The sequence below is a fragment of the Musa acuminata genome, chromosome BXJ2-11, assembly GCF_036884655.1.
Source record: "Musa acuminata AAA Group cultivar baxijiao chromosome BXJ2-11, Cavendish_Baxijiao_AAA, whole genome shotgun sequence".
NCBI lineage: Eukaryota > Viridiplantae > Streptophyta > Magnoliopsida > Zingiberales > Musaceae > Musa > Musa acuminata.
The window spans coordinates 33014879-33042864 of record NC_088348.1 but is presented as its reverse complement, the minus strand read 5'-3'; the positions used below and the strand labels follow the sequence as shown (position 1 = coordinate 33042864).

General features: G+C 40.4%; 3 protein-coding genes and 1 pseudogene across 6 annotated transcripts; 2 read left to right on the top strand and 2 right to left on the bottom strand.

Moving 5' to 3' along the window:
* Positions 1–105: 105 nt before the first annotated feature.
* On the top strand, positions 106–8332 carry LOC135627000 (auxin response factor 6-like). 4 transcript variants are annotated; one of them, XM_065132897.1, is made up of 15 exons: positions 106–663; positions 1413–1527; positions 2716–2828; positions 3005–3100; positions 3179–3235; positions 3324–3479; positions 3607–3691; positions 4485–4575; positions 4644–4808; positions 4882–5004; positions 5235–5310; positions 5478–5625; positions 5779–6971; positions 7523–7713; positions 7963–8332. In XM_065132897.1, the coding sequence occupies exons 2-15, from the start codon at positions 1485–1487 to the stop codon at positions 8159–8161; spliced, it is 2736 nt and encodes a 911-aa protein (XP_064988969.1). In that variant the 5' UTR covers positions 106–663; positions 1413–1484; the 3' UTR covers positions 8162–8332. The 4 variants fall into 4 exon arrangements, with proteins under 4 accessions (XP_064988969.1, XP_064988968.1, XP_064988967.1 ...); XM_065132896.1 differs by having other exon boundaries at positions 1408–1527; XM_065132895.1 differs by having other exon boundaries at positions 107–663; positions 2710–2828.
* Positions 8333–12907: 4575 nt separating this feature from the next.
* LOC135627103 (small ribosomal subunit protein eS12-like) lies at positions 12908–15632 on the bottom strand (annotated as a pseudogene).
* A 2902-nt stretch (positions 15633–18534) lies between these two features.
* On the top strand, positions 18535–20435 carry LOC135627102 (patatin-like protein 3). The gene is made up of 3 exons (XM_065133061.1): positions 18535–19720; positions 19896–19958; positions 20026–20435. The coding sequence occupies exons 1-3, from the start codon at positions 18782–18784 to the stop codon at positions 20221–20223; spliced, it is 1200 nt and encodes a 399-aa protein (XP_064989133.1). The 5' UTR covers positions 18535–18781; the 3' UTR covers positions 20224–20435.
* A 1781-nt stretch (positions 20436–22216) lies between these two features.
* On the bottom strand, positions 22217–26368 carry LOC135626999 (OVARIAN TUMOR DOMAIN-containing deubiquitinating enzyme 5-like). The gene is made up of 2 exons (XM_065132892.1): positions 26180–26368; positions 22217–23344 (listed from the first exon to the last, which is right to left on the bottom strand). The coding sequence occupies exons 1-2, from the start codon at positions 26260–26262 to the stop codon at positions 22468–22470; spliced, it is 960 nt and encodes a 319-aa protein (XP_064988964.1). The 5' UTR covers positions 26263–26368; the 3' UTR covers positions 22217–22467.
* Between the last annotated feature and the right edge of the window lie 1618 nt (positions 26369–27986).

Genomic DNA, 27986 nt, shown 5'->3' with positions numbered 1-27986 from the left:
GTAGAATAAACCATCACATGCGAATATTGTGTGTGCATGTAGCAATACTACCTGTGCCTTTCTATGTGAACGGTTGTGGGAAGACTACGACTCGCTCCGGCGGCGAGAAGGTCAAACCCAAACACAACTGATCTCACCCTAATCGTTCTTCCGTCCTTTTTTTCTGTTAGTGCGGTAACGAAGAGAAATAATAATGATAAGCGATGCCTCCCATCTCGCGCTACTGTTGTTCATGTTAAAGCCTGAAACGAGGCGCCTCGAACTCTCTTCGGAGCTCTCCATCCAAGTGGGCGGGCGAGCAAGCAGGCGGTATCCGGCCTTCGATTGCTCCCTCGACAGGAAGGATCGTTGGGCGATGCCGCTGTTCCGTCGCAAATGCTTCTTTAACCACTGAGATCCCGGAATCCGGCGCTGGTTCCCGGCGGCGGGGAGCTGAGCTACCTAGGGTTCCGGATGAGACACCTGGGGAGGATGAACTCGCGCTAGGCTCTCCGACGGAGCTCTGCGTTCGAGTTTCTTGGGAACCGAGCTCGTTCTTGCGGTTCGAGGCGGAGATCGGAGGAGGATCGGGGTTGGCATCGACGTCTATTGCAGAAAAAGGGCTCCTTTTTTGGTGCTGCGATGCTGTTAGTGCTGGTCCGGCTTTAAAAGGGAGTTACCGAGGTGAGATCTCTACTTCCTCCCTTGGGGCTTTCGTCTCGGATGCTTGGATTTTGATCATGTTTCTGCTGATATCATCAGGTTTTGAGGTTTTCGAATATTACTTCTGATCTAAACTTGAGCTTGGTTTGGGATTTTGAGGTTCAGCCGAGTCAATTTCTTCGTTGATAGGGGGTTTCAGATGGGTTTCTTTGGTCCGTTGGGATGTTTTTGTTCATCCGATTTGTTGCTCGTTGACCGTATATCTAGTCCGAGAACCTGGCGGTTGTCGATTGACGATGGAGGAGGAGATTTGCTTAGAATTCTGATAAGCTGAGACGCCGCGACGTCTATATTAAGGATATTTGACGTTTCTTACGGCTTTGGTATTTTTCGTAAACGTCAAAAGAATTATCTCTTGATGTCAAAGTTGCGACTTCTTTTGCTAGGGCTTGCATAGTTCAGCTCTGGAACTGATGATACTGGGAGAGCACATTTCTTGCAGTAGACTTGACTTTGAATTAATCGCATCCGTTTCTCTTGGGTTTTTTATGCCAGTTAGTTTCCACCTTTTTTCCGTGTTGCATGGATTCCATACGAATTGAAGGGTAGAGGCTTTTGGCGAGGGTGAAAACTACTACTAAATACTAATAATAATAGAGGAATGTGTTTCGCGCATTAAAATTTAAGAAAATGGGTTTTCTGTGTGAAAGAGAACGGCCAGTGTTTGTTGCATCTCTTACCCAAAGGTTTTGTTATGCTTTGAAGAGAAGGTAGCAACTTCAGTCCTGGGCTTGACGGTGGTGTGGTTCCAGTTGCTGCAAGCGCTCTATTAAGTACAGGAGATGAGGCTCTCGTCAGGAGGTCTGTGCAATCAGCAGAACGAAGGTAAGTTTTTTTTGGCTTTTTCCTCTTTTTTGTTGTTTAGCCCAGAAATTTCTGTTTACGGATGTGCATTATTGCTGGAAGCTTCAGTACTTATGTATATTCTAATCTTTGTTCATGATGATTCCTCCCTTGGTTCTGCATTCTTCAGCTTCCTATCATTGTGTTCTGAGATTTTCGACCTGGAAATGTGCATCAATAATGAATAGGGTTCCCTCTTGAAATTTTGGTCTTTGTTGCTGAAGCATAAGAGACCTCTGATCTGTGGGAACTTGGAATGGAAGGTTCAGCATTTGTCTTATCCTGGAATCTGTAGTGTTTCTGATGTCTGTTGTTGAGCTAAGAGCTACAATCAAATTCTTCATCGATCTCCAATTCATCAGAAAAATCAATTTTGCACGCATAAGATGGGGCCTTCTAATTCAATTTTTTATTTTATTAGTTGTCTTTTACCCCCAGTAGGTTATCTCATCGGATATGTATGATTCTCAATTTATGGTCTGCAAACTAGTTAAACCCTTGTTTTTTCTCGTCTCACGACAGTCATAGGACCAAACTTCTCTATGTGCCAAACTAGAGCCATTCTATTTAAAACAGAACATTTTTTCTGCTTATTCCTAAAGCCATCTGTTTCAAGTAAAATCAAACAAGGCTTGAAACCACCTTGAAAAAGCTATTGGAATGGCAAGTATAATTTTCTACCTATTGTTTAAGAGGATGTTTATGATGACATGAATCAGACTTACCTTCAGCTTCCCTGTATGATAGACGACAAATGCAGAAGTTGGATTTTATACCTTTACCTTGATTTCTTGACAATCAACATCATAGACAAGATACTAAAAGATTTTCCTGAGCTGTTAAAGAGGCATGCTTATTTAGATGGTTAAACACCAAGTTTAAATGTGAGGCTTTTTCTGTGAATAGACTTCCATGTGTTCAGTAACAAAAAGAGAAATTAGTGATTATTTCAGAGTTTATAGTTACTTCATCTTTTTCTTAATTATGTTTGGCAAAAGAACCAAGGAGACTACTATGTGTAAACAACAGTGTGTGTGTATCTTCCAACCTGCAAATGAGTTGTTATTTCCTAATCACTGTGTTTCTGTAAACTTCACTCTCACCCATTATTACTCTTTTTGTTTTCTTTATTCTCATTTTGGTAATTGATAATTGTGGCACTAGAAGCAGAAGAACAGGTATGTCTGAATTCGGAATTATGGCATGCTTGTGCTGGACCACTAGTTTCATTACCTTCTGTTGGAAGTCGGGTGGTATATTTCCCACAGGGCCACAGCGAGCAGGTCAGATATTTACTCATTTCTAATTTGTTGTAAGGCACTAAGCAATACAATAATCTGCCAGTGTTCTGAACTTGACTTCTTGAGTTTTATTTGATGAGCATTTTTTGGTCATAACACGTGGAACATGTCATCTTTATGCTTCAAGGGATGCTATTTAATTTAGATTCTCTCTGAAGGTTGCTGCATCAACCAACAAGGAATTTGATTCACTCCCCAGCTACCCAAGCTTACCTCCTCAGTTGGTTTGTCAGCTGCATAATGTTACTATGCATGTAAGTTCCTTTTAGATACTTGTCACTGTTTCTAATTACATGATCATTTTCTTATCTATGAATGTCTGTTCTCTTCAGGCAGATGTAGAAACAGATGAAGTTTATGGCCAGATGACGTTGCAACCATTAAGCCCTGTAATGAACTGTATCTTCGCTTTCAATGTCTTACTATGTTGCACTTGAATATCCTTTTGGTTGCATAACTTTGCATCATATTCTGCAGCAAGAGCAAAAGGATCCTTATCTAATAACTGAAATGGGTACACCGTGTAAACAACCTACCAATTATTTCTGTAAGACATTAACTGCGAGCGACACCAGTACACATGGTGGATTCTCTGTTCCCCGCCGAGCAGCAGAAAAAGTGTTCCCTCCATTGGTAGATTTTTCTTGCTATGACAAGTTTGAATTGGAATTCAATACACAAAATAAATGATAGATATGATGAATCTAGAACAGAAATATCTGATCCTCTTATACTTATTCAAATTATGTTGCTCTTGTAGGATTTTTCACAGCAGCCTCCTGCACAAGAATTGATTGCAAAAGATCTCCATGGTAACGAGTGGAAGTTCCGCCACATCTTCCGAGGTATGTGTTATCAGTGAATGGTCTCAGACTTTGCTAGTCATAATTCATATGTTGTCCAATGGGCTATCGACAGCATTACATTAACATGTTCCACAGAATCTTATATTTCTTTACCACTAATAAAGGTTGAACCAAAGCTCTCGTACCAATAATGCACATCTTGATCTTGTGTGAAAGGTACTTCTACCAGAAGTTTGAGACCAATAGAGAGTTCATGCTGCTGTTAGGGGTGGCTTAGAGAATAAGTTTGCAGAGAACAATTTTGACAAGTGTGAGCAATGTTTGAGAACATGTCTGGAGGAAATTATCTTGGTTGACAGAACCGGGGTGCAGATACCATGTGGTGCAGTTACATGGATTGAAATCTACAGACGGAGAATTTAGAAATGGAAGGAAGTTCGAAATGGATATAATTGAACTTACAAAAACAGTGACCTAATTCCAACAGCAGATGTTCTGTGGTAGAGATACACAAACTATTTGCTGCTATAATATTATTGTGGATCATAATAAAAGAATTAGACTTCAATTTCTTTAGCAAGTATTTGCTCAATAGCAAGGAATGCATATTAATCACATGGTGGACCTGTAGTACCTTTTCTGACATACAACTTTTTGATGCTATGTGTTTTCATTTTCATTCTGCTAGTGCGTTCTAAATTCTGAACAACAGCTTCCAAAATTTGGTAATACTTGTAGCTCATGCACATTTTTCAAGTAAGATTTTTAGCCTGTATTGCATGTGTGACATTATATCCTAATCACTGAGGGCATTATCATTTTCCTGATGCAGGTCAGCCGAAGAGGCATCTTCTTACAACAGGATGGAGTGTGTTTGTGAGTGCAAAAAGACTCGTTGCAGGGGATTCTGTACTTTTTATATGGTACTATTACAATTAACTTTTTTTGGCATTGTCTTTTAATCTCAATACTAAGTTTTTTGCTTTGATAGGAATGATAACAATCAGTTACTTCTGGGAATTCGGCGTGCTAATAGACCACAAACAGTTATGCCTTCATCTGTACTGTCTAGTGATAGCATGCACATAGGGCTTCTTGCTGCAGCTGCTCATGCTGCCGCTACAAACAGCCGGTTTACTATATTTTACAACCCAAGGTAAACTGGCACAGCTCAAAGATCTGTCTTATGCTTGTTTGACTTTGATTAATGTTATATCATATTCTTTCAGGGCAAGCCCTTCTGAATTTGTTATCCCACTAGCTAAATATGTTAAGGCTGTTCATCACACACGTGTTTCTGTGGGTATGCGTTTCCGGATGCTTTTTGAAACAGAAGAGTCAAGCGTTCGACGGTAAGTTTGAGTTTACCTACCAATCCTGTTAATTTAGGTTCTTTGGCATACATATTTTAGTTGCATCACCAAGTGTCGTGATAATCTTTTATCGTTCCCTTCAAGTATTGTGATAATCTTTTCTTGTTCCCTTTGTTGTTACTGCATACACAAGTTTTTATTCAGGATAGATTTTTGACATTCCATTCCATAATATTCCACTCATGATGATTTCTTCTTTTGTTTATCAGATACATGGGCACAATTACAGGGATCAGTGATCTTGACCCTGTCCGTTGGCCAAATTCACACTGGCGCTCTGTGAAGGTAAATCTTTCCGCAATATCAATTTTTTAATCAAAAGGGTTCGTCTCTGAATAAATGTTGAAGGTTTACACCTGTCTGTCTGTCTTATGGAACTTTGCAAAATCTGCTTGGAGAACATAAAGATTTGCTGCTGTCCTGGCTAAACTCCTGGTTCTCATTTTATTCAGGTTGGCTGGGATGAGTCAACAGCTGGACAAAGGCAGCCCAGGGTATCACTCTGGGAAATTGAGCCTTTGACAACCTTTCCAATGTATCCATCTCCTTTTCCTTTCAGGCTTAAGCGTCCATGGCCTACTGGATTGCCCTCACTCTACGGTATACTTTATGATTTCTTGTTGTGTACAAAAATAATTACAGCAGAAAGGCCTTCACCAGTTTTTTCCAGCTATAATGATATGTTTATATTTTGTATTGTTCATTATTTTTAGTGCTGTATTGCCATTCATCTTAATGGTCTTTCCAATTTAGGTGGAAAGGATGATATCAGTCTGAATTCACCTCTATTGTGGCTTCAAAATGGTGGAAATACAGGACTTCAGTCACTGAATTTTCAGGGTATAGGTGTTACACCTTGGATGCAGCCAAATTTTGATACTCCGATACTTGGTCTGCAGCCTGGCATGTACCAGGCAATGGCTGCAGCAGGACTTCAGGAAACGAGGACCACGGAGACTACAAAACTAATATCACCTTCAGTTCTGCCTTTCCAGCAAACTCAGAACATATCCACCAGAACATCTCCTATGCTACCAAGTCAGGTCCTAGAGCATGGTCAATCTCAACCTCCTCAAACCTTTCTTCAGGATATTCAAATAAACCAGGTGCAAAGCCAGTCTCAAGCTGAATTTCTTCAGCATCAGTTGCAGCAGGAATATTCATTTGGTGAGCAGCTGCACCAGCAAGAAATTTCGCAGCAGCAACTGCCGCAGCAGAAGCAAACACTGCATCATCAACAAATACAACAGCAGAAGTTTTTGTCTACTCAACAAGTTTGCACTGGAATGTCAGCCTTGCCTGAACTTATCTCTGAATCACAATCTCCTTCAACTGCATTGCAAAATATTTTGTCGTTTTCCCAGTCACAGAACTTTTCCAACTCCAATGGTAACTTTGTCCGAACATCGAATGCCTCCTCACTGCATGATATTTTGCATCAATTGTCTCCAGAGGATGCATCAAATCTACATAGTTGGTCAAGAGGCAACCAAGTATTTACCTCAAGTCCCTGGCCCTCAAAGCGGGTGGCAATTGAGTCAATGCTCCCTTCTGGTGATCAATGTGTGATGCCACGAGTGGAACAATCAGGTGTATCACAACCTAACATTGCTCAGCGTTCTGTTACATTACCACCATTTCCTGGAAGAGAGTGCATGGTGGATCAAGATGGTAACGTGGATGGCCAGAATCATCTCTTGTTTGGTGTTAACATTGACTCCTCACCACTTTTAGTGCAGAATGGCACGGCAAACCTAAGCAATATCAGAAATGAGACTGATTCAATGAACATTCACTATGCTGCTAGCAATTTTGTGGCTTCCTCGGGAAATGATTTTTCATTGAATCAAACATTGACTGGTTCCAATAGTTTAGAGGAACCTGGATTTCTGCATTCCCCTGAAAATGTGGATTCATTAAACCCAAAAAGCAGAACCTCTGTTAAGGTCAGTGATTTATCCTCGTTGACCTCAAGTTAATTTTGCTGTTCTCTGGTTTGAATCTTTTTTAACAGCAAAACTTACTCGAAAATTACATATTCTGAGAATTTAATAAAAATGCCATAAGTGAACACCAAATGAATGAGTTTTTTTTTTTCATTTGAAAATAATGGGAAAAAAACACTCTCATTCATTAGTTACATGCCTAAATTTAGTTTCAATGATTAATATGGTCATTTTGGGATTTTTCACTCTTTGTACACATGCATGATATTTAATAGAATATTTGTTTCCTTCAGTTGCTTGTAAAAGCATTTGAGAATTATTGCTTCACTGTTTAATGGATATAAGCTAAATCATCTTTTGACAAAGTGACTTGATGCTTGGTAAAACTTGCACAGATGGAAAGATTATTAACTGTTCATTAAACAAACTTGCTGGGAAGTATTAAAATTAGTTATCCAACTCTTCCCGTTAGTCATTTTACATGATAAGAACATGATTGCCAGTTGAACTGTCTCCTGTAGTCAGCTGATCAGTATAATTTGCAATTACAGGTTTATAAATCAGGGTCTTTCGGAAGGTCACTGGACATTACCAAGTTTAGCAGCTACCATGAGCTGCGTAGTGAGCTTGGTCATTTGTTTGGCCTAGAAGGTCAGTTAGAAGACCCTTTGAGATCAGGCTGGCAGCTTGTATTTGTCGACAGGGAGAATGACATTCTTCTGGTCGGCGATGATCCCTGGCAGTAAGTCCATTCTGATCATGTCATTATTATGTAACACTGTTTCGTATCTTATGGTCATACTTCACTGACTTTGACAAGATCATCTTTTTCTGTTCAGAATTTTTACCACCGTACCTATTGCATTTTCTTAATAGCAACTAGATCGGAGTTCAAGATTTTGATATTGACCTCAACTTTTAAGATTCTAGTTTGGTTTCACATCTCAAGTGTGCTTCTCTGACATTTTTTTCATGATTATGCCTTCTCCAGGGAGTTTGTGAACAGTGTGTGGTGCATCAAAATACTTTCGCCACAGGAAGTGCAGCAAATGGGCAAGCAGAGTGTTGAATTCGTTAACTCAACTTGCATCAAACGGCTCCCAAATAATAGTTGTGACGACTACATCAACCGGCAGGATTCGAGAACTGTGAGCACCGGGATCGCGTCTGTGGGGACACTGGAGTACTGAAAAATGAAATCAGAATCTTCACAGGCTCGCAATCATCCCATCATCCCATCTTTTGCTGCATTTTCTTGTCTGAGGTGCTCATGAAGCGCCGAGTAAGCTAGCTTAATTTCTGCATCTCTAATAATTGTATCATATACTATTTTCTCATAATGAGAGTAGACAATTCCAGTACTCTGAACTTGTATGTGAGCGTAGGCTGTGGCATACATATATTCCTGACCTAGTTGCTTTATCCAATTCCTTTCCTCTGCATTGCCTGTGAACTGTTTCCATTCAGGTTGCTGACAGGGGAAAAGTTCTTTCCACTAAGATCATCTTCTGCCCCAGATTTAGAGAGTGACATCCAGATCTGAACCACAAAAGATTATATTTCTGGGGCCCTGTCTTGAGTGCTGGAAGTTGCACTCCCCCTCCTCTCTTCGGGTTGCCCAAATGGACTGTCCGGCATTATCTCCACTGCTGTCCTTTTCAAGAGGTAAGTGAATCATTGATTTCGATTCAGTTCTTGTGCTGTGTCGGTTTTGTATAGCCCACCATCCGCACTGTGTTTGACACACGAAGTAGCAGCAGGATGTGGCCTCCATCGACCGCCACTCGAAAGAAATATCAGCATGTCTTCATCCATGGCAGCTGCTTTCACCTTTCATCAAAACATTGATGATGATTCTGTTGTTCCTTTCGTATCCATGGGTGGGTGGGGGCACAGAGGCCTCGGATGTCATCTGCTTTGACCACTTTATGCTCGGAAAGCAGTATCTTTCTCGATGTGCTTTTTTTTATTTCTGTTTTTTCGTTGATAAGTGTGAATTTTGATGAAATCAACTTAACTTCTGTGGCCATTTGCAATACTGTGTTCCCTTGTGGTCTCCATGGAGATCTTTCCTTTGATCTTCTTCGTCTCCGTAACGCTGACATCGGCGGTATCTAAGGCGAAGAGGTGTCTTTTCTGTCGAAAGAAGGGGTAAGAAAAGGACCTGCGATGGTTCCATGGGGAAGAAAAAAGGCTAGGAAAGATGCAGATGATCTGGCAACTCTGCCCTGTTGTTGGCATGTCCAACAGCCTGCAAATTTTTTTTTGCTGAGCGTTCCTTTGACGTTCTTCTTAACCATCTTTATCGTTTTACCTTTGGTCTTTTACTCGATTATTTTTATCTTTTTACCTTTGCTTTATATGATTATCTCCTTCGTCGAGTTCTCGTAACGGTCGTTAAATCTCTCGAGTGTGGCCGTTGCCCTTGCTCACTATTGTCATCGTGTCATCAACACACACCCCCCTCACACGCACTTGCCCTCGTCTTGCTTTGCCAATGCTCCCCTTGTGCACTTGAAAATATCTTATAAGTGTTCAAAATCTTACCTCTTATTTAATACTACATCAATTTTCTTCATTGAAAGTATTATCTTTTAATTACGTCATAGTATTCGATTTTTATCGTTTCCTTCCTCCTCCATTCCCAACATTTATAGTATCAAAGCTAAGTTTCAATCTAAAGTAGACATTGTAACTTTCAATGGCATTTCCATGTCTCAAAAGGGTATAGGCTAGATCCTTTTTTATTGTCTCCTCCTATACTCCTCCATCTAATTCTCAATCGATAGCCCTAGTTTGGGGTACGTGGACAACAAAAAAAGTCGACTCCTTGATCACGTGGTGCGCGTGGAGAGAGATCATGCATCGATTTAAGAAACATTTTCATCGCATCTACCATGTGAATCACTACTAAAGAGGAGGACAGTTGATTTTCTTCATCTACTCCTACAGATCTAAGATTTTACATGAATATACGATCTCCCTAAGTAACAAATCTGCCTTAACACGTGCAGTTTTTACTTTTACGTTTTTGGTTTTGCATACCAATCTTCACACGACGATGAAGCTCTTTATTTAGGAAATATATGAATTTTGTTTTCTGTTCTTCTGCTGCACATGCAATGCTCTGTCTAGGTTTCCCAATAATGGTGTTAGAACAAGGTTGATTTGTGCGACGATTGGTTTTTAAACTGCATGTGTTGCTAAATCACATAGAATTATTTTTGTGTTATTATTGTGATTTTTTATCATAATTTTTAAATCTAGGATGCACCTATTTCCTTTGTTAAAAAATGTTTTAAAGAGGCCTTTTAACATCAAAATTATTGACGTAAAAGAGGACGAAAATGCAGCAACTGTTGCTACCCTATAGGTGGCGATTAGGGTTTTCTAATCGCCTAAGAGTTCTTATGGTTAGGGATTCCTAGTCGCATGGGGCAAACTGGCAGCCATAGTTTCTTAGTTGCCCATGATTACCTTGTAGCCAAGGTTTGCTGGCTGTAGAGGGGGGGCCAAGGATTCTTGGCTGCCCAAGGCAGTCATTAGACCAGGGATTCCTGACCGTAAGGATAACCCTAGTGGCCAAGGTTTCCTAACCGCATATGGCACCCTAGGGTAGGGTACCCCCAAAGCTACAAAATAATTAATTAAATAGTTTAATTAATTATTATTACTATCTAGTAGTCCTACATGGTAATGTGGACATGTGATATGTGATGTAGACGGATGATCATGGACCATGTGATGTGATGTACATGTGTATTGTAGTGTGATTATTATTATTATTGGGGCCTATGAGCTTTCATTTTTTTTTCTTATTTATTATTGAGCCTACGTAATTATGATTTTGTTTTAATTTCACGAGGAGGTACAACAAGAGCGTGGAGGTGACAATGGGACCTATGAGGCTGAGATTGATGATCGCAACGTATGAAGATGTGATGAGATGCCGACGGAACCGTTGACAACGAGATGAATATGAGTGATTGGGCCCACTAGCTCGAGCTTGATCACATTAGACTATGGTCCATAATCATCTGGTATGATTGCTCATGTAATGTATATATATATATATATATATATATATGTGTGTGTGTGTGTGTGTGACACGTGATATTAGGATACCAAATCAAAAGTCCCTCCTTGATCACGTGGTGTGTGTGAAGAGGAAGATCTTACAACGATTTAAAAAGCATCTTCGTTGCATCTACCATGTGGATCACCACTAGAGATGAAGACAATTGACCTCATTTATCCTCTCTCATAGATTTGCAGGTTTTTAGGGATACACGATCTCTCTAAGTAACATATCATTTATATATGCACAATTTTCAATTTTATAAGTTTTTACGCACTAACCTTCGTACGACGATAAGAAACTTTTTTCTGTGAAAAATTTGAGATTTTATTTTCTATTCTTTTGCTACGCATGTGATACTATCCCATATTTCCCAATAGTGATATCATAGCCAACTTGCTCATGCGAAATATTAGTTTTTAAACTACGTGTATTATGTTGAATTACATAGAATTACTTTTGCACTATTGCGATGATTTTTATCGTAGTTTTCAAATTTGGACTACACCTTTTCTCTCTATTAAAAGGTTCTTCAGATCAATGTTTTGTCGTCAAAATTGTTATCGCGAAATAGAAGAATAAGAGTAATAACTATTGTTGCCTTGCAGTTTGGCCGAAGGCTACTTACAACCTTGGCCAAGAGCACACCTTGTTGCTCTCAACCTGGCCAAAGGCAGCCCTTGCAGCCAGGGTTTCCTAGTTGTAAGGACAACGTTGGCAATCGGGATTCTGGCCCCATAAGGCAAGCAGGCGGTAAGTTTCCCTGGCTACAAGGGCTAAGAGTCGATTCAGTGTTGGCCTAAGCATTGGTACCACTAGGCCCAAGAGGTGGTACCACCTAAGAGCCGAAAGGCACGGGTTGCGTTTTTCTGGGAAGTTCGACAGTAGTACCATTAGTATCGATCATAGTACTGTCCAAAGTGATGGTGGTATAGTCAGAACCCAAATTATCAGGCTCTATTCGACGGTAGTATTACCTGACCCTGACGGTACTACCACTAGTACCCTGAAAACTCAAGGATTTAAATTTTTAGCTTCATTTTTTAAGTCATTTAAGGTCTATAAATATCTCACTTATACTTGTTTGAATATTATGAATTGAAGTATGTAAACTCTCTTGAAAAGTGTTTGAGTCTTTTCCTCGAACGTAGAGATTATACTAAGGAAAAGTGAGGTCTCGTGTAAAAGAGAGGAATAAAGGTTCTTTTCTAAGCCAAGCCTTATAAAATGAGAAAAGATGTATAAAGGTTCTCTCCTAAACCTGTGAAAAAGAGAAGGATTGTAACAAGAGTAGTTAATTTTCGTCCAGTTAATTTTCGTCCATCGAAAGGAAGGTCGGTTGTGAAAACCGATAGCTTCGAATTAAGAGTGGAGATAGATAAAGACGACCAAAGTACTATAAATTGGTTTGCATCCTTTTCTTGCTTTCCCTCGTCATTGCTCACTGATTTATCTACTCACTACCCGAAATGTTTTTACGATCCTGATGTTTAGTTTAGTTTAAGAGGTACAACTTTGATGATTAATAAAATTTTTAGGATGTTCTTGTTAGTTAAAATGTGTCTTCAAGTTCTATCTCCTAAGGTTAAACTACAATCGTTTCGTTATTGATATTCTATACCCATTCGATCGACATATCACGTAGGACCTAGTCATTCAGGGTTGGTGATGTGACTCGATCTCATGAGGTCACAATAGTGACAAGAAAGCTAACTCAATAAAGTCATTAAGTGCATTGCAACTTAGATGCGCACGATCTTGAGGTTTATTGATGGTTGAATGATGTATTGTGTATAACTATTCTCGATATTTACCATAATCTAAATTTAACATTCACCCATCACAGTATGCTCTCAAATACATTCTCAAGAAACTTTGGAATAGGCTCTTTTGACTTTGATATTTGATTGAATCCTCGGAACTTTGACTAATTTAAATATCAAAAGGGTTTCATTGTCTACAGCTGACACAGTTTAAAAGAAAAAAAAGATCTCGACCCAGATAGATCCCAGTCGTCTCCCAGTAACTCAACCTAAGATGGTCAACGAAGCCGAACTCGGTTAGGTCCAGCAATCGCCAGATACTGTCACTTGGAAAATACGTCAATACGAGATGAGAAATCATCTGTAAAAGACTACAGCCCTTTCAGAATTGTCCTTAGACCAAATTGTGTAAAAGAAACAGATTGCTGTATTACCCAATTCGATATATGCAAAGCTTAGTGGGACTTGACATATTCCTGAACTATGTGAAGGCCCTCTGATTCTTCACCATAATCCTGTTGAAGAGCATCAACAGAATGTAGCATCATGACCGAAGATGATAAACAAATTACATGTATAAAGACTGCTTTTCAAGCGATAGCAGTACCTTGACTACCACACACCAACAACCCACAACTTTTCTGGCCTTTCCCTCTGAGTCGATCTTGCATACCTGCATTCCAAGCATCAATCAATTTAGGAAAAACACATTAGGGCAGAGCATGACACAAGCAGTCAGTACCGCAAAATAAACTAAAGCCAAACGGCTGCAAACTTCTATGCCTTGACAAGAGAATAAAAGGTGATATGCAATTTGCCAGCCAAAGAGTCCTTATTACAGCCCAAGAAAAAAATAAGTTTTTATTCCACAGCCCAATTTCCTATCATTTTCTAGAGGAAAAAAATCAGAATACAAAAGAATAAATTTCCTACATGTCTGGAAGAAGGTTTTCTAAAATGTTTTTGTTTTCCCACCATCAGTAACGAATGTTGCCCCCCCCAAAAAAAATCATTCTCCATTAATATTTTAAGCAACTAAAGACTCCCAAAGTAAAAGTATCGAAAAAGGAATTATAGATAAGCAATAGATACTAACCCCTACCCACTCGCCAAGGGTTTTGGCACTTGGCACCGTGACTAGATGCACATTATGATCAGCACAAAGCGCTTTGACTAGCTTGACATAGTCGGCCTGGTTGCAATCCTCGGCCAAAATACAAAGCTGTGCTGCGTGCTTCTCAATTGCTTTGGCAGCTTCATGGAGCCCACGAACAAGCCCATCATGAGCCAATGATTTCTACGTCAAAAGTTGGAGAGCGGTCATCAAATCCATGGATTCTCCATGAACTGGAGCAGATTTTTCAGCATCTTCACTGATAACCACATGGAGAGTCTACAACAGTTAAGTGGGTATACAACAACATGTAAGGTATATGCTTAACGCCTGTGCAAATTTAAATGACATGACACGCATAATAAGAAACAAGTCAAAATAAAATAATGGAAAATAACTACTGCTTTAGAAAAAAAAATGAAATTCTAAGCATGTATAGTTTATTCAGGGGTATATGACAAAATATCATCAACTAAAATGAACAATGACTTATCAAGCAGTAAATTCAGCTATTACCATTGCAAACAAGTTACAGCAGTGTCAACAATACAACTAACATGAAGGCTCATTACACATGTTAAAAAGAAAAAAAACCATAAAAGAGAACTGTGGTGGTTAGATTGCCATCGAATTGAAACAGTAGACAAGATAAGCTGTATTTAATGAAACTAAACTTCAAGGAGCAGGTCAGGCAAGTAAGTTGGTTAAGCAAGGTCGATCCGATTAAGCCAGGAGAGGAGGACAATAAGATCAGCTACCAAGTACAAGTTTGTGATCCCACCTATGATCGTCTGCAAAACTGCTGTTCGGCTTCTGTAAGTTATTAAATTGAGGTGCACCAGATACACACCTCACTGAAATGAGGATGATAAACAAAGGATGATAACACAAAAAAAAAATTATAAGAACCCAGAATGGATAATTCTTTTCTGTTCAATAATGTACAGATAATGAAGACATTAGTTCAGGCTTATAAACAAACTAAAATAATAATATTTCCTTTTTCAGAAGAAGGGCATCATGCTCCTCACAATTAGCATAAAGAACGAGAAACAAAAGATATAATCATACTGGATATATCAACTCAGCGTCACGGAAGCAAAAGAGATTGCAGCTAGAAAAACACATCACAGAAACATAATCAAAACAACAGCCGAAAACAGAGAACATTAAGCATCAACAACAAATTAAAGGAAAAAAAAGAATGTGAAACCACAGATTCCAGTAACATATTGCAATAAAAAAAAAGCAGTAGCACAACGATAGAGAGGATGAAAAAGGGTGCATAAGGAATGAAGAGGAAGAACACATCAAAAAGCAGCAGAAGGGCAAAAAAGAGCATAGCATCGGCAAAATAGGAAAGAACAGAAGAGGGAGAGAGAGAGAGAAACAAGAAAATAAAGAAAAGTCATTTAGAAATTTTGATTTCTCTCCTCATGTTATCTAAAAGACTCATTCCCCCGCTCTTTTCTCTGGGTTTTCTCCGTCATACTGCGGATCTTGAACAAGTTGACACAGATCCATAGAAACAATCGGTGGAAGCAACTAGCGCCCATCTATTCTAACCATAAAGTCCATCCATTAAGGTAGAACCAAGCATCAAACAACCAAAATAACAAACATCAATCCAAACGCAAGAATCAAACAAAAACATCAAACTCTTAGCTAGTTCCAAACGGATCAAAGGAAGACGAGGGGGGATGGGTTACGTACGCGGCCATCTCCTTCTCGCGCAAAAGATCTGGATCTCAGGAACAACAGAGGAAGAGAGAAGAAACCGTGCGAGGTCGACTCGAGGAACCAATAACCGTAGGAGAGAACGGGAGTGGAGGGTTTAGGGTTTCCGGACCGGGAAGCGAGACGAGGTGGCGTCTGTATACCGGTCTTTGTTTCGGGTCTCGGTCCGTTTCGAGACCGGCCCATTAAACCTGCATGGGCTTATCAAAACCCACGACCCGAAGCGTGGGACCTACCATCCGTGTGGGTCGGGACCCATCCATCATGGGTATGGGTATCGTCAACCCCTGATGGTTTCAGGGGTGTCGGAGCCACCAAAACAAGAACGGAGACGATCGAAGAAACCTCCCTCTTCTCTCCGCTACCTGTGCAGGGGATCTTCTCCCTCCTTTCTCGGTTAAGCTCGACCTAATGGACTCCAACACATGTCAGATTCCAGATTCCATCAATGCTCGAGAAGTAACTCGATACGTGCTCGAGGGCATCATCTTTTACTTCGTTTTAAGCAGCTCCAGGATACCATCTTTCCCGCACGCATGCAGTCCTTTAAAGTGGGCATCGACGCCTAATGATAGGTTGCAATCATTGGAACATTTGACAGACGCTTCCGTAGATCCGTATCCTACATCACGCAATGTCCAAAGCGCCCGTGCACGCGCAGCCCCATGGCACCAGCTAGGGTTAGCTGGCCTGCAGTCCTCCTCGCCCTCTCTGTCACGAGTGGTAGAGATGTTTCACCTTGAGACGACACCCGGGTCCTCGTAGTCGAATTGACCACTGTAGATTGCAGGGCAACAGGGAGAGGTCGAAGACGATGAAGAGCGATCCAGATCTGGAGACAGACACCCCAGATCTCGGGACAGAGACATCACGCCACCTGATATCATAAGCATAAATGCCTTGTGTGGCAGAGTTTTGTTTGGGGGCAAAAGCTTTGAAGCTTCAGACACCACAGCTCGCTTTCCTCGACCACCACAGCTATGATGTAGCTTTTCTTTCTCCTTTGCTTTTGTTGTGAGTACAGTTTGCGTTGCATCCGAGCATGAGATGAATTGACTCACTTCTTCTGTGGATTCCCCTTCCCCCGCAATGCATGTCGTAAAACCTCGTAGTCAATCCGACAAAAAAGGCAAATATATGTTGTGCCATCACCCCAAGATTCGTTCCAGAAATCTTTGCTGCTTGAAACAGTTGACTGCATCAATGGATGGGGGCAAAGAAATCACTAACCAGCCTGTCCCTGCAGGAATTCGTCTTCCCCGACACAGTCCCCAAGCAGAGATATTTGACATGGTCGTAGTAGATCTCACTGTACTGATGAAGATAATAATCCATCTCCATTGCCCTGGTTGTGTTTGTGCATGGCATGTGGCCGCCCACACACGATAAATGCCTAGAATGCATCTGCAAGTAGATATGTCACTTCCATGAATGATCGATGGAGATGGTGAGTTTACTGGAGCAAAGTGAAAACTTGTTTGCAATTTCTCCTCATCGTTAGCAGCAATCTACAGGACAAGTTCTTACGCTATAAGATCCTAGCGAAGTCTGTGTCTCTTACCTACTGCAGCTGTGATTTGGAGAAGAAGAACACTATGTGACTCTTTTGTGGAGCTTCAACATGATGCAGTGGTGGATCAACCATAAGAAAATTGATGTGGCATGCATGGCTAGACAAATCATATAAGATTAGCATAGTTATTTTTGTTGAACGAACACATGGAAAGCTGCTGCAAACATACGTAAAGGTCAGAAGCTTGAGATGCAGAGAAGCCAACATTACCCTAAAGGTCCAGAATCTGGGTAGAGGAAGCACTAATTCTGCAACAACAACAACAACAACAAATTAAAATGAGACCATTTGGAGACAACAATCAATACATGCCTAATCTTACGATGAAAGAGTCATTTCTACTTCTACCCAGTCAGTCCTTCGACCGTGGGATATAATTTGTTTCTCTTCTTGTTGCCTTCATGACCACTGAGCATGGCTTTGGCCATCTCTTTTACACTTACAATGAGGCTGTGTCTTTGTCCCAACCTTCCATCCGAAGCATAAACTTTTGCTGAGTGTTCCAAAACCCACTCATAGTCTGTACTGTACCTACCCGAATCACATGATTGCGGGTTAGCGTAAAGGATGAAGGAATTATCCAAATGTGGGGCTGAACAATGCATGTCGTTCGTGTACAAAATAAGTTCATTTTCCAAAGAACAAAGAGGTTGCTACAAAATCCGACTCGGAAAAGTGACACGATTCCATCTAAGACTGTTTGACTACTCTAAAACAGTATCACGAGGTAGTCAAGGCTTGGTTCTGATCTGCTCACGATCCTCCAGCCTGTTCCACAAACCTGTGATGCAGAAATCCTGCAAAATGTTTGCCTTTATGTTGATGGTGTCTGTGGAAACATCCCTTTTGTCATTTGAGGTTCAACCGCAGAATATGAAATAGGGGTCTCACATGACACACTTGTTGGAAATAGAAAGCAGATGTTGAGTAAATGGTAAGGCTGCATAAAGAAAGAAATAAAGGCAGGGGAATAAAGTGGTCGTCCTTGACGAACCTATCTATCTATCTATCTTTGCACGGGCCTTCGACGCTTCCTCTCCTTCGCTTTTACGAACCTATCTATCACCCATTAGAACTGTGTGTATAGACTGTGCTGCCAACGAGTAATGTCTTCTGATATTGTTCCGATGGTTGTTGACTAATTAATTCTGGTTAATAGTGTCATCCCACTGTTATGACATCAAAATTGCAGAGGCTAAATTTAGCAGGGGAGTATTAACAGCTACAAGAAACATGTTTTCCGGCTTCAGTGGAGATGCATTTGACACCTCGAGAGGACGACAATAATAGTAATTCTATCTAACGTGCTTTCCCGTCTATAAAATGCTGCGAGGCGAACGAGGCAGACGCCTCGCCGACATCGCCACCCCGTCTGCTCTCTCTCTCTCTCTCTCTCTCTCTCTCTCTTGCTCTCGTAATTCCTCTGTCTCGATCGGCTGCCGTGAGAAAGACCGAGAGAGAGAGAGAGAGTGAAGAGGAAGAAGAAGTAAGCCGAGATTAGTGTTGGGTAGTTACCTTTTCTCGTGCAGAGAATCGGAAAGGAACATGTCGGCGGCGGCGGCTGCTTGGGTGGAACCGAGCCTGGACATGGACAAACTGAGCTACGAGATCTTCTCGATACTGGAGAGCAAGTTCCTTTTCGGCTACGACGACCCCAAGCTCCTTCTCCCCTCCATGCCCGCTACACCCGCCGCGCCCCGCGTTCGCTCCGCAACCTCCGGCGCGGTACGTGTCCTCTCCATCGATGCCGCTGGCGTGGACTTCGCCGGCGCCGCTCTTGCCCGACTCGAGGCATCCCTCCGCAAGCAGGTCGGCGACCCCGACGCTTGCGTGGCCGACTTCTTCGACCTCGCAGCCGGGTCAGGCGCCGGGGGAGTCCTCGCCGCCCTCCTCTTCACACGGGGCCACGACGGCCGGCCCCTGTTCTCTGTCGCTGAAGCTCTCCGCCTGCTCGCCAAGCACGGCCGCCGCCTCGCCTCTTCAGCCGCCCAGCGGAAGGGAATCCTGGCGGGTCTCCTCTGCCGTTCGGGGGGGCTGCTCCGACGGGTGTTCGGGGACGCGACCATGCGAGACGCCCTGAAGCCGGTTCTCATCCCGTGCTACGACCTGGCGACGGGGGCGCCCTTCGTGTTCTCGCGGGCGGACGCCGTGGAGGCAGACGGCTACGACTTTCGGATGGAGGAGGTGTGCGCCGCCACATGCGCGGACCCGGCGGCGGGGGCGGCAGCGGTGGAGATGCGCTCCGTGGACGGCCGTACGCGGATCCGGGCGGTCGGGGGCGGGTTGGCGATGTGGAACCCCACGGCGGCAGCCATCACCCACGTGCTCAACAATCGTCGCGAGTTTCCCACCGCCGCGGGGGTGAAGGACCTCCTCGTCGTCTCGCTCGGGGGCGCGGAGGCCCCGGCGTCACTCGGGAAGGCTCCATCGCTGCTTTCCGTGGCGGATATTGCGATGATCACCGGCAGAGCCCAGGCCGACGTGGTCAGCACCCCGACGCTGCCGCTTCCGGCACTTAAATTTCCGTTCGATAAATCCTCCTTTTTGTTTTCTTTTTAAAAGACCATGGTACCCTTCATCTAGGAGGAGGGTCCTTTGTAATGTTTGGGTATTTCGGTCATTACATACGGTGACAGTTATTGTGTCCGAGTAAACGCAGGTGGATCAAGCGGTGGGGATGGCGTTTGGGGAGCGCCGGGCGAGCAACTACGTTAGGATCCAGGTAAACCCTCTTTATCTTCGACGGCATGTCGAGAATGGTCTCTGACAATGGCGTCGGGGTAACGCAGGGATGCGGGGCGACGGAGAGGGGGGTGGAGTCGGTGCTGTTTCAGGGGAGGAAGCTGTCGGAAAAGACCAACGGGGAGAAGCTGGACCTGGTAGCGGCGGAGCTGATCAAGGAGCACGAGCGGCGGAAGCGGAGCGCCGTCCCCACCGTCGTGTTGAAGCCCTCGACGACGCCCGGCCGGTCCTCCTCCTCCTGCTGACCACCTACCTCGATGTACATGTACTGTTAGACTGGTCTCATCATCCATTGCCCCTTTTTGCGTGGGTTGTTTCGGGGTGAAAGCTTGTGCAGTAACCCTCGAGTATGTTTTTTGTTGCCTCTCTCAAGTGCAACATCTCTCCCTGCTTCAAGAAAACCTCAGGGAAGGGATCTATCTATGTTCCTTGCCTATCTATGTTGTCGTCTTCCTTATGTGCTCTGCCTCTTTATCTGTGCTGCTGCCCTAATTGTTTAGTGTTTCACACATTCCCACCGAAGCTTGTTATGGGTTGACAAAATCCATGAAGCCACCTCAGTTCTTCTATCTTCCCGGCTTACACGATTTCCATAGGTTGATACAAACCAGCTTCTAATCATAAGGAAATTGCTACCAGAAGTCCTCACACCTATCATCTTCAAAGTTTATAAGATGACATTACTATGAGACTGGAATTTTGAATCTGTTCTTTCTTTTACAACCACAAGAATGGAAGTGGCATTTGTCACCGGTCCCCCTCGATTGAAGACTGTACTGTGTCCACAGGACCACCAATCGAAGCATGTGAGAGATTGACGATGATCTAAAAAGGATAACAGGGGCTTTGATCTTTTCTTCCTCGTCTCTTTTACGTACTGCATCAGGTAAGACAAGGACAGAAATGATGCAGTGCGTGCAATGCTGTTTTGTGTACCCAAGAGTAGACATGAAGGATGGAGAAACGAGCGAGTCATGGAGGCTGTGGAACGGTTGACAGGTAGCAGTGGGTGTCACTGCCGCCATATTGTCTTGTCCATGAGCCCTGACTCACTCGCTTCTCCTAAGCTTCCAGGATAATTAATAGCTTTTTTGACCTCGGTATGAAACAAATATACAACCTGGTAACAACAATTCACAAAGAAGCTTTCCAAAGAAAATATGAAGGTAAAATCATCAACGAAAAGAAAGCAAAAGTCTTTTAATGCAACTGCATCCATGTTATGTTCTACCTCTGCCAGAGTGGAATACTATAAATCTTACACTTGAATCAAGAATGTAGAGGAGAGCTTCTATCCAGATTAATACATGTCCAAAGAGCCCTCTTACTTACCTTCAACAAGTGAGAGTAGAGGAGAGCTTCTATCCAGGTTTCTAAGCAGATTAATACATGTCCAAAGAGTCATCTTATTTAGCTTCAACAAGTGAGAAATCATACCAAAGAAAGGCAAGCATGCTTTCTCTCATTTCCTGAAATAAACTTTGACAAAACCTATCCATGTTGGAATGACATTAGTATCACCACCCTGAGCAACCGACACACTACATATCTACTTGACCAACTGCTCATGTGCAATTGTCCATGTCCAGAAATATCAGCCAGGTTGTCTGAGAGAGGTTGCATCATCTTGTTCCATGATGAGTGCGCCCCTTAATACATCAAAATATCAACACCTTATATGTAATTGTTGCATTAAAGAGTTTGGTGGACCTGGTACTCATCATGGAAGAACTCAGAGACACTCCATAAACAGTTAAAATCTAATTGTTGATCTATTAGAACATTTGATTTTAATCTAGCACCATTCTCGCTGCCTCTATGAGCTACAGCAATGGAGGGAAAAGCATATCCAGCATGGTTTCTACAAGAAAGGAATTAAAAAACTATGTCCGGCAGAAGGTCTAGAGATAAATGATCAATCGACTATGAGCAAAGAATAATTTTGACTGAATAGGAACATTGAACACATCATTCGTCAGATATATTTTGTGCATATTAGGTTAAAAAAATGATTCTGATTATACATTGATTGTATAATCAGAATCATCATTTAAAAATAACCACTATAAGTTGAACCCAGTTAGAAATTAATCAATACCCTTTTCTGCTAATATGATGGATGTAACAATAAATCTTTTTTATTTTTACCAATAACATGCTGGTTTTTGGATACTTAACAAAGAAAAGTCAAGAAAAGCAATAAATTTTTAAGCTATTTGATAGTCTTGGAACTCTAAATCCACCCAATCAAACAGATAAATTCATAAGCAAAAACAACCACATTGTGCACAACTTACATGATCCTTCGTTTCTTCACAGTTACACTATTATTGAAGGTAAAACAACTCCCGGACAAAAGATCACCTCTCATGTTTAACAATGAGAAACAACTAATCATCTGATTCTGTCAAAAGATTATGATTCGTCGTCTTTGTACATCGAGAATGAATCATAGTCATAAATATATTGCACAAAAGGAGACCATAGAGTTACCTCATGGCATTAGGAACCACTGAATTGTAGTGCTCGCCAAGGCCATAAGCATGCCGATGATATGATAACAGGATGGTTGGATTGCTCAAATTGCTACTTGTTTCAGACTTGTATTCTTTCCCCATCTCCACATCAGGGAATGAACCTGAATATATAACAATATGTTTCTTGAGGCAATGTGTAAGAGCACCTAGCTCAAGTTGTCCACCCCAAACTGCTGTGGATTCAACCTCCTTGCAGTACTTCTCAAATATTTCCAAGGGAGAGTTATCTGCATCGACTTCGATGTTACTCTCTGATAAGAAAAACGGAAGAAAATCGGATGCATGGTGTCTCATGTAATTGGCAGCCATTTTCCTGAGCTCCTGAAAACTGTAAGGTGATGTATTGTTGGAAGAAAGTGAGAGCTGGTCCTCAACAGCTCGATAAAGACAATGACCATCTGGCTTTATTTCATTAATTCTTAGTCCAAGGGGATCCAACTTCCTCTCCAGCCTCTCATTTTCAATCACACGATCACTAATGATGTTACTCTGCTCTTCCTGTATCCTGTGCTCCCTTGCTGCTTCTTCCTGAGCTCTTCTTTCTCTCCTCCTAGCTCCTTTGCTGGGCTTTGCTGATTGACTATGACCTGTGATGTTAACGCCAGCAATGGCCTTCACGAAAACGTCTAGATTATCTTTTTCTGTGCTTCCAATTGCTTTAGAGCCCAACGATGCAAGTTCTTGTTTGTGTTTAGCTTTTAGTTGGGATCGAAGTTGACACATCTCATCTTCTACCTGCTTCTTCTTAGCTTTCTGTTCAGCTTTGCTTCCTTTTGCTGCAGCTTTTTTAAGGCTCATCTCTTTGTCATCGATCTTGATGATCTCTTTCCTTTAAATATAGAAGCTTATATTAAGATCATAAATAAAAAAGGTTCGGTAAAGTCTACTGGGGAAGTAGAACTGTAATGAAGCAGAAGCAGAAGCAGGAATGTAGAAGCTTATATCGACTAGTTGCAAGGTAATCAGAAATATCAGATCATGATATCAGAATTTATGAAAACGGTTCTCATATGAGAAGGCAAACATTCCAGTAAGAATCAAGATATTGCTTGGATGTTAATTTTTGATCAAAATCAAAAGATTCCAGCAAAATTAAAGCCTGCCTAAGGACCACTGATTAGTTTTCCAAGATGGCTACCATAAGGTGAAGGACAACCATTTACACCTACTGGAAAAAGCCTAATTATCATCTTTTGGTGGGCCATGGGTTTAGAACCATTATAAAATCCATCACATTATGTCAATCTCAAGCCCTGGAGTTCATTGATTTACGTGAAAACCATAAACATTGGGACCACAAAGGTTCTCTGATCAATTTTGGAGTAATTTGTGGGGTGACTCACATATCTCCTCATGCTGCACGTTTCCATTCTACAAATAGATCTGAAAAGGCACTAAAATCATAAAAAGATAAATTTTCAAGTCCAATTAAAATAAAGGGACTGAACACTTGATCCCAATTAAAGCAAAGTTGTAAGCAACTAAGCATTGGTGGAAGTATCATCAAACTTGCTATGTTAGCATATATTGATCATATAGTTCACTGAGCAGATGCTAAAGGACTGTAAGCATTGATCACAAAGACAATCTTAACAGAGTAAGCTTACAAGAAGCCCAGTAGAAGGCATCTTTAAAAACTTGTACCATGATGACTCGTCTATAAGTACAGTGTTCTGCATTCCTGTCCATGACCTTAAAGGCACTTTAAATAGACAAGATGATAAATGAGAGTTCACTGTGGAGAGGTTTGTCTCATTCAGCATATAAGTTGGCAGTAAAATTGAGTGTGCTGCAATCTAAGTACAGTGTTCTGCATTCCTGTACATGACCTTAAAGGCACTTAAATAGACAAGATGATAAATGAGAGTTCACTGTAGAGAGGTTTGTCTCATTCAGCATATAAGTTGGCAGTAAAATTGAGTGTGCTGCAATCTAACAGGACCATTCTCAATATGCTGTAACTTACACAGGCTACAACCAAATAACAATTATCATATTTTGGACAAACGATCCAGCCTGATGATTTGCTAACATAATGGCTCAGATAAATAGACCAAGAATCACATAAATAGACCTGGAATCATGTGGATTAAAATGCTTAGGCACAAGTTATTCCTACTAGAACCATCAATTTGTAATGCTAATCCAATCTATCATCAACACTTGATATGGGTACATCGGGGCACCATAATCACCCACATCTTGATGTGCACAAGATAACACCTACATTGATGTGTATCAACATAAATCAAGGCCCAATTCCAATGTGGGTCTAACAAAGAAACCCTCATCTCAGTGTGCATAACTTGATTTTGGCATATATCAGTTCTCACAGAGTGAACCACAGAGTTGCTCTGGTACATTTTATGACTGATTCGATGGACCTAATGACCATATAACTTAATATAGGTGCCTACAATAACATGACCAAAAGACCTACACCCAGTTGTTTATTAGCAGATTCATCTAATTGTACATATTAATCTAACCTATCATCAACTCTCAATGCATGTCTATTGATGTATCACTGTTAGAGCTACCAAGTTAAGCAAACAAGATTTGAGCTTGAACGCACACACAAAAGGAAGAAAAGCATTAAAGAAAAGTTCAAGTTGTTTATTTCTAAAATCTTTAACTTCCATGGTTGTTTTAACAGGTGGAGAAACATACTCCAAGGTTATATCTCAATCATTATGTCACCTAGAATATATTCCTCATAGTTAATTTGTTGAGTAGCAATTCAATTTCAGTGTCCATATTCTGATGATTTGAGCATTTATGTTATTTGCATTGTTAACAACCAACGCTCTAGTTCACCATGTATTACTGCACTAGAAATAAGAAATCATATTAATTTCTGGTATGAGCTAAGCTATTGTGTTGGAAAACGAATCACAAGCACCTAGTGCTAGTGTCATAATAGTGAGAAGCCTTGCTTAAAAAGCATCAGGACCTCTTATCCATACAGATACTAAGCTGTTGGACACAATAAACATTCAGAGAAGCTTGAAACAGCCCAAAAGAAACAACAAACAAGTTATATTACATTAAACAAATAGATCCAGCATCAACAGGCTGGAAGTATCTCACAGTTATCTAGAAGGCTATAGAGGAACTAAAGGGAGGCCTTCCTGCTGGCTAAGCAGTATCTTCAAATGGACTTAGAATCCACTGAATAAGACCGAGATCATATTTGTATGGCTACCTGCTTTCCATCTCCAAAGCATGATTTCAAAACGATAAAGTTAAACCAAGAGACTTAGCTAGGCAACCGAAAACCATAATCCTTCTTTCAAATATTAATATCCACTGAGCATTATATTGGAAGATCTAAGTACTCAAAAAAGTACCGCATCCACCAACCAAAGCAACAATATGGACAGCAGAAGATTCACAAATACAGAAAGATAATCCACTCAACTAAACAAACCTAACCGACAACCTAAAGAAGCGTTTTTCTTTAGTTCTCCGATGACCAAAAGAGACATTTCCCTCCAAAGACTGCTACTACTCCATCAAAATCCCACAGAACAGCCGTAAACCAGGCTCTCTCGAGCAACTAGAAATCCACCAATCGAGTCACCAAAGTAAAGAAAAAGCGGGTAAAGTAAATAAAAGCCAAAACTTGAAGATTAAAAATCCGAACTTCGACTGCTGCTATTACCGGTGTCTCGATAGCATCTCTTCGAGGGTTTCCTGGGGTTCTTCTTTCGAAGCGCTTCCTTGGGCTTCTTCGGGCGTCTCCATCTTCCCCCAAGAGATCGGAAGCTGGGATCGAGAGAGAAGCTACGAGGAAGAGGGCGCGCCCCCCTGCGGAGAGCGGTTTGAGCGCAGCCCTAAAGTGTTCGCAGTAGGGACTCGTCGATATAGGTCTAATCATGGATCAGGTCGCCTCACGCTTCGAGTAGCTAACAATGGGCCTTATATGGGCCTCTTATGGAGCCCAAAAAATATTTTTCATTTATTTTTCTTTTCTTTTTATGAGAAATAAGGATTAGTCTCTTTTTTTTTTCACAATTTGCATCATAATTTTCTTAAACTTTGTAGCTACGTTAGGATTTTTTTTGGTATGATACACAAGTTTATATTTTTTGAATTAATAATTTTCAATATAAATTTAGTACAAACAATAGATCGAAGGAAAATAAAAGTGTTATTGATAAAATGCATAATAATAATATATGAAAAATATTTATCTTACTTGATAAATACTGATCAAACTCGATGACCGCAATACATTATTTCTTTGATCATTATCAAGTAGATGTGATGACAGGCTCGATACCCTCTTCGTTTTGTATAAAAATTATAAGATATGTATATATGTGTTGATTATTTGTAAGTAAAGAATTACTAAAATAATAAGTTTTGGCCAAGTAAGAGGCGAAATTGGAAAATAAGAAAGAGTGTTGGAAAATATACCGAAGAAAATATATCTATTTATGTCTATTAAAGAAAAATATATGTATTTTTTTATAATTAAGAAAAATATAATTGATCAATATTAATCTGAACGTTAGCGAAAGCTAGCTTATTATATCCATTTACATGTGGATAATTTTTTTTTACTAATAGTGATATTGGTTTATTGTAAGAAATAAATATATTTGTTATTAAGAATTTTAAGATGATTGATATGAATAAAATAATTTATGTTATTAATATTAAAATATTTAGAGATAAATCTTAAGAATTATTGTCACTATTTTATAAAAAATATATTGACCAAATTTTTGAGAGGTTTAGTATACAAAGTAAAAAACCTTCAATCAAAGCAACTTTTTATAAAATAATTTGAAAAATTTAAATAAAAATTATTTTATATGCATACCTAATTAGAATTCTAGTATCAAATTTATAGTTAAAATACTAGATAGATATTAGAGTTACCTACAAATAAAACATTAAAAAGATGAAAAGAAAGTACTCACATATCTGAAATTATATCAGATTGAAATAATAATATTTTCATAATCTAATTTTATAAATTACTTAGATAGCAAGAAGTCTAATTTATGTTTTATATTATATTAGTTTGAGGGATAATTTATACAAATATAAATAATAATATATTATTATATTATTAACAATATAAGCTAATTTGTTGGTATGTTTTGAGGTCACTAACCAAGCTTTATAATTATAAAATTTTATCTTTAGTATTGTCGGTCTTAATTTCCAAGTTATTAAAAATATATTATGATATATCATAATATTTTTCTACTCTAAAAATAGTAAATACTCTATAGTTCTATGCATTGTGACACAAATTAGTTGATGGTTAAATAAAAATTTTTAAAAATAATTAATATCAATTAAAAACTTGAGTTTTACTATATCGATCTATTCACTAAGACGATTGAGTTTATAAGATATGATGATATATATTTGAGTGGACATTATAATTATGATTCATGCTTACGTAATTAAAGTTATTTATTTTTGTTATCTTTTTTATATTTATGTGTGTG